Raw genomic sequence first — 6,000 nt, forward strand, 5'->3', positions numbered from 1 at the left:
GACAGAGGTGAGGATAGAGACCTCCTTTCATCTGGCTTCTTTGATGGCAGCCATGATCATCTCTACTACAAAAGAATGATAGCCAACGACAGCAGCAGAAAGAGAGCAACGGAGAGAGAAAGAGTGAGTGAAGGGGGGGAGATATTACTTCCATTCAGTTGCATTCAGCCATACAGGTGTCATGTTCCACAGACCAAGACAAGACTTGTCTGTCATTTGAATCCTGAGACAGACAACTTCACAAACAAAAATCACAGCGTGAAATTTAAAGGAGAGATTTGATCTCTGAATGATTCTCCATCTGAGTTAAACTTAACAGACACTGACATTTAACTGAACATCCACAGAGTTTGTACAACATGTATGTAGCCTGTCTGGTGTTAGACTAAAGCTCCTTCAGAGCTATCACTAGTGTAAAGATCCTGGTCACACTTATCTTTTTGGTACACTGCTGAATAAGTGAATGCAGTATGTCTGGAAATCTCCAAATATTCTTAACAGCTCACTCAAAATTTCCAAGTAATCCACAAAACAGGAAACCTGTCCTTGTTTGTGAAAATGGTGCAAACTGTTCCTGATCATATTAAAAAAACAATATAATGACACTTCACCAGATCATTTTATGTTTCTTGATGAGATAAATTAATATTACAAGTCTTTTGAATACTACTGTAGTTATATAATAAAGTTATGTAAAGCTTTTTATTGCTTTGACATTACCTGAGTGTCAGATGCATTTGAACACTACAAACGTGAGACCGAGCCCATCAACTCAAGGCTGCATTTTCCACTACTAGCATAACATAATTTTGTTAACCTGTGGTTAATGCAGACACTACATTTTTACAGTTAAGATAAGATGGTTTCTCTGCAACTGAAGCTGAATTTAGTTTGATACTTTTATTTTAAGCTGTCCATCCCTAGTCTGACAGTGTAAAAACAGCTCACTGCCAAATCAATTTAGTCCTGCTTTATCAGCTAAATTTTTGAATTTAAACAAAGGCATTATGTATTTTTTTTTTTAGCTTACTTTCAATTTCTTGACATGCCATGTTGTTCAAATCACCTGCCTTAAGTGTTGCTGTATGTAGGAAGAGATAGGGTTGCGGAGTAAAGCCAGCTGACCTCTTTGAGTGTGGGCAAGCGCCTTGTCTATGTGAGTGTGTGCATGTGTATGTGATTGCAAGCTGATCTGAGAGTGTGTAACTCTGCACCACGCTACCCTTGCCTGGAACATACCAGCACACTCTCATCCACTGTCTCTTACACACAACATATCTGTGACATGACAGCTAATTGTTTCCTGATGGTTATACTGATCTCACCAGACCTGACCTGCTCCTTGTTATTGGATCGATATCACAGGGCTTTCTCTTTCATGTAAATATTTGTAAATCATATTTAATGTCATACTATCATCATATATATACATTTTGACTAAACTTCACAGTGGTCTAGAAGGAGTGGTTTATATGTCATCGCTACAACAGGATAGTGTAGCACTACTCTGATGCTATATAACAGTATTTGAGACCCAGTACTAATAATTGACTATATTTAAATACATTATCCTCCTAAGACCCGAACTCTTCCACTACATGCATTTTTAATTTTTCTTTGATATTTGGGCATATTGGGGCCTGATGAATGTAAAAACAAAGAATTACCAGATTTTTTTTTTTTACCTTATTTTTGTTTTTAAGAAAAATAAGAGCCACAAATGAGGGTATTCGTCTAAAATTTTGATAGAACAGTAGCAGTATAATGTCCTCGTAAGTGGATATCAGGCCCTTGTAGAGAAAAATTGAGTATTTTGGTCTAAATAACCCAAAATGTGATGTCCACATACGTGGACGCCAGGTCCTAGGAGGTTGTATAAAATTTTAATATTCATGTGTGTTTCACCCATTCCTAGTATTTTGTCCTGTCTTTCTCCCCTCAACCCCAACCAATCTCGTCAGATGGCTACCCCTCCTTGAGGCTGGTTCTGCTGGAGGTTTCTACCTCTTAAAAGGAGGTTTTTCCTTCCCACTGTAATCAAATGGTTGCTCATAGGGTGTTGTCTGATTGTCTGGGATCTTTACTTTACAATATAAAGTGCTTTGAGGTGGCTGTTGCTGTTATTTGGAACAATCTAAATAAAACCTGAATTGGATCAAATAGATATTCAGTCTTTTTCACCTGTTGCAATCATACAAAGGGAACATCGGGCACAGACCTACCTGTCCTTTTACTGACTTACTGCAATGGTGATGGTGTTTTTCCCAAAACAAATTTCACCATTTAGGTTTTTGTTTTGTTTTTTTTAAATAGGATTTGTCAAGAAAACAGCCACGCCATCTTCTCATGTTCTGCCTCTATTTCATCTGATTGGCTTCTCTTTTTCATGAACTAGCCTTTCCAATTCCTTTTTTCCACCTGATTTAATTGGCTTCTTTGCTGACTGTAAACATGGCTTTCAATCAAACGGAAAACATTTCAATCAAAACCTAATGCATTTTGCTAAATTTTTTTTTTGTTTCCAACAACTACCAGAACTGCAGCACTTTACAGAAGAAGGAGAGGGTTTGAAGGGATGATGCAACTGAAAGATTAGCCAAACCTCAAGTAATAGAAAACATATATGATAACACACACACACACACACACACACAATTAAATAGCTGCCATGTACATGCACACACAGCTATCATCTGTCTTTTGCTTCTTATGAGTTAAGAAGTAAACAATCATTGTCTGTCAAGCCATCTAAACATTTTGTACTGCACAATGAACTGTATGATAAGACTAATAATTAATCAATTTTAACAAAAGCAGTACTCAGTGGATGATTCGATTTAAAGAAGGATTCTTATCTCCAATTATGCAATGACAACTGTATTCTTACAGCTTACAAAATTCAGACTCACATTTCCCTAGCAGAGCCTGGTTTTATCCACAATGCCAAGGTGAGGGAACCCATTGCTCCAAGTTTCTGTGAAGGGGGAGTGACCAGGCACCCATCCTGGCCTGGCTGAAACAACAAACTGCTGGATCCACTAGAAATCCCATCGAAACTGTTAGAGGTTCCAGCTTCTCTCTGAGTACCAGGACGAGTGTCGTTAGTGTCTTCAGTTACACAGATACCCCTGATGGAATGAAGTGCAGGCATGTCAGTATGTTCTCCCTAAGAAACCAAATAACTTGCAGTTATTAGCAAGACACCGATTGTAATGTCATTAACACAATTTAATAAATAAGTCAATTGTTTTATTTTTTTAATTGATTCATTTTGCTTTGCCTTAAAGGTTTTGACAGAAAATAACTAATAAAATACCTGACATTACTCTGAACTTAATGAAGCTACCTGTGTGCAGCCAGCAGCAGCGGAGCATACGGAGGCGTGGAGGATCTATAGGGACACTCTTGGACACAGAAGGCCTGATAACATGTGAGCAGTTCAGCCTGAGAAGAAGGTGACTGACAGTAGCTGCTCCGCTCTGGAAAGCCACAGGTGTAACGAGGCGGCGAGGTCGACACGGGTTTAAAGGCAGCAATGTTCTCCATTCGTGGGAAGTGTCCCTGTGAAAGATTGAGAAAGTCTGATAATCCCTTTAATCCTGGTGTCTTGCCATGTTTTTGTAGCTTTGGGGACTGCAGCCACAAACATTTGGATACAATAATAACTTGTAAGGCCATATACTGTATTTGAATCTACTTCAAAGAAATAATAACAATATCAATCACAATGTAACACAAAAAACTTTGTATAGAAAACTCTTACAATTGCATGTGATGTATTTATCAAGATTAAGACCTTTACAAGCAAAATAATTAAAATATATAGGCATATTATTTGAATTAGTTCAACTGGAAAATGTACTCTTTGCAAATGATGTATCTGAAGATGTTTTGAGATACAAATGTGGAAAAAGCATAGGTTTACATGATGAAATTAATAATGATGTAATAATTTTTTTTCTTCAGATTTATTTTGACTCACTGCAGCAGTGCCTCAACTTACCTGGACAGAACTATTATTAATGGGTTAGGGTAACCCTAGCCTGACTTCTAAACAGCATCTGAATCAGAAATGATAATCTTTAAGCAGCTCTTACCTGTGAAGAAGCAGGTTTTGGACAGAGGCTGAGGAAGAGGAGAGGTAACCAGAAAAGAATATGACGCCACCTCATCCTCATGATGTTCTGCCTTTTCATCTTTTGTTCACTGATGTTCTTCAGGGACAACAGCCACAGAAAGATAGGCCAGAGATTATTTTCCCTCTCCCTTTGTGCAATTTCGCCCTCTTTTTCTGCAACTGACAACATCCCAGAGGCATCTGTCTTGTCCTTCCAACTTCTGTGCATATCATTTCTATTTCCCCACTTGCTGTCATTACATAACTTACGAAGTGATTCTCTACCTCCGTTCATTCTCCATTTGTTGTGTCCTATGCCCCATGTTTGCCTTTCCCTTTGCACATTGTCTCCCTTCGCCCCTGCCTCTGTTTTCCAGTCTCCCTTCTCTTCAGTCCATCTCAGGCCTTTCGCTCCACAACATTCCAGAATCAGTTTCTCCGAGGGATCCAGCATCTCAGGTCTGGACTTTGGAACATTCCTGCAGGCAGAGAGATGTTTCTGAATTTGGATTTCTTTTGGAAGAGTTCTAGCAGGATTTGAATAAGTGATGACTGTCATGCTTTCATGCTTTAAGGGTAACAGTAACATTTTTTTACAGGCCAGTGCTCCTGGGGTGAAGCTATGACTCTTAGCTCTCTGTTACACTGTCCCTCACAGGCACACACATATACACACACACACATGCACACAAAAACCGTAACCAAAGCCCTCACATGATAGGTAGGATTTTACAATCTAGAGAGGGAAAAGAGAGAAGGAGAGAAGGAAAGAGAGACCTGGTCAGACCAAAATCCAACATGAGACAAATCTGGGGAGAGTGAAATGCCATGCAGGCTATTCCCTAGCCAAAGCCTACACTATCATGTACAGCTTGATGGAGGCACAGCTCAGCTGATACTGCTACATTGCTTTTTCCTTTTCTTCATTTCCCATTGAATTAAACATGCCCTTTTTCCTTTGGCATCTGGCTCCCAGGTTTTATCCAACCAAACGGGCTTTCACACAAGTTTGTTGGAAATTGAGGCTTAGCGGAAAGCTCTCTTCATTACAATACTTAGCAGCTTCAATTTCGCATTTAGACGCACAAAAAGAGGCCAGCAGTGCAGTCATCTCTAGTGTTAGATTACTTGGTCCAGGCTTCAATCTATACTATCCGTTAGGAGATAGAAAAGCTTACACTTTATCTAAAACCGCCTACAAGACTATGTGCTGCGCAAATTTGTAAACCTATGCAGATAACAGCCTAAAATATGTGGTACGTCTATGAGATTTACCTGTCGTTGCGGACTCCCCGCACAAAGCTCTCTCCCCATCACAAGTGCAGCGCCAACAAACATTCAACCTGTTGCTCTGACATGAGTCGTACAAAACAAGCTACCTGTTCCTCCACACACCTGTCTGTCAGCGGTAACAGACGCCGCTCCAGAAGAAAAAATAGTCCTTTCCAAACATGACTTGAATTATTTTTTGCCTGTTACAGTTCAACAGAAAAAAGCCAAACCAAAAACTGAACTTGACAGAGCTCCGCTTTTGTTTTGTTTTTTCCTCTCTGTCTTACCTCTCTCATTCAGAACATGCGGCGCGCGCTGCTAAGCAGATTACCGCGAGCTGCCATCTGGCCAGCAGCGCCCGAGGCGGCAGGATACCGGGCACAAAGTAACGGCGGTGAAACGTTACACTGTTGTGAACCAAGTAACGGAAACTTGAGAGCCCCGGAGGCGGCATGAGAGCAAACAGTGCGACATATCCGTTTTGCATCTGTTACAGAACACCAAAGATTGTCTTTGACAGCAAGGCATTAATTTGCGATTTAAATAATTACCCCCTGCCTGGTAGTAATGTTTTACCCCCCACCTACGTGGGATGCGTCTGGGTTGCAGAC

At 40.1% G+C, this 6,000-nt stretch overlaps 1 protein-coding gene across 1 annotated transcript in view; it reads right to left on the reverse strand.

Moving 5' to 3' along the window:
- ush2a (Usher syndrome 2A (autosomal recessive, mild)) overlaps positions 1-5,467 on the reverse strand; it is a 227,024-nt gene extending 221,557 nt beyond the window's left edge. Inside the window, exons 1-4 of the mRNA XM_080885054.1 lie at positions 5,393-5,467; positions 4,098-4,596; positions 3,347-3,561; positions 2,910-3,128 (exon numbers count right to left, since the gene is read on the reverse strand). Coding sequence (XP_080741180.1) covers positions 2,910-3,128; positions 3,347-3,561; positions 4,098-4,571 — 908 coding nt within the window. The 5' untranslated portion in view covers positions 4,572-4,596; positions 5,393-5,467. The remainder of the gene's footprint in view (positions 1-2,909; positions 3,129-3,346; positions 3,562-4,097; positions 4,597-5,392) is intronic.
- Between the last annotated feature and the right edge of the window lie 533 nt (positions 5,468-6,000).

This window comes from Rhamphochromis sp. 'chilingali' (assembly GCF_963969265.1).
Source record: "Rhamphochromis sp. 'chilingali' genome assembly, chromosome: 6".
Lineage (NCBI taxonomy): Eukaryota > Metazoa > Chordata > Actinopteri > Cichliformes > Cichlidae > Rhamphochromis > Rhamphochromis sp. 'chilingali'.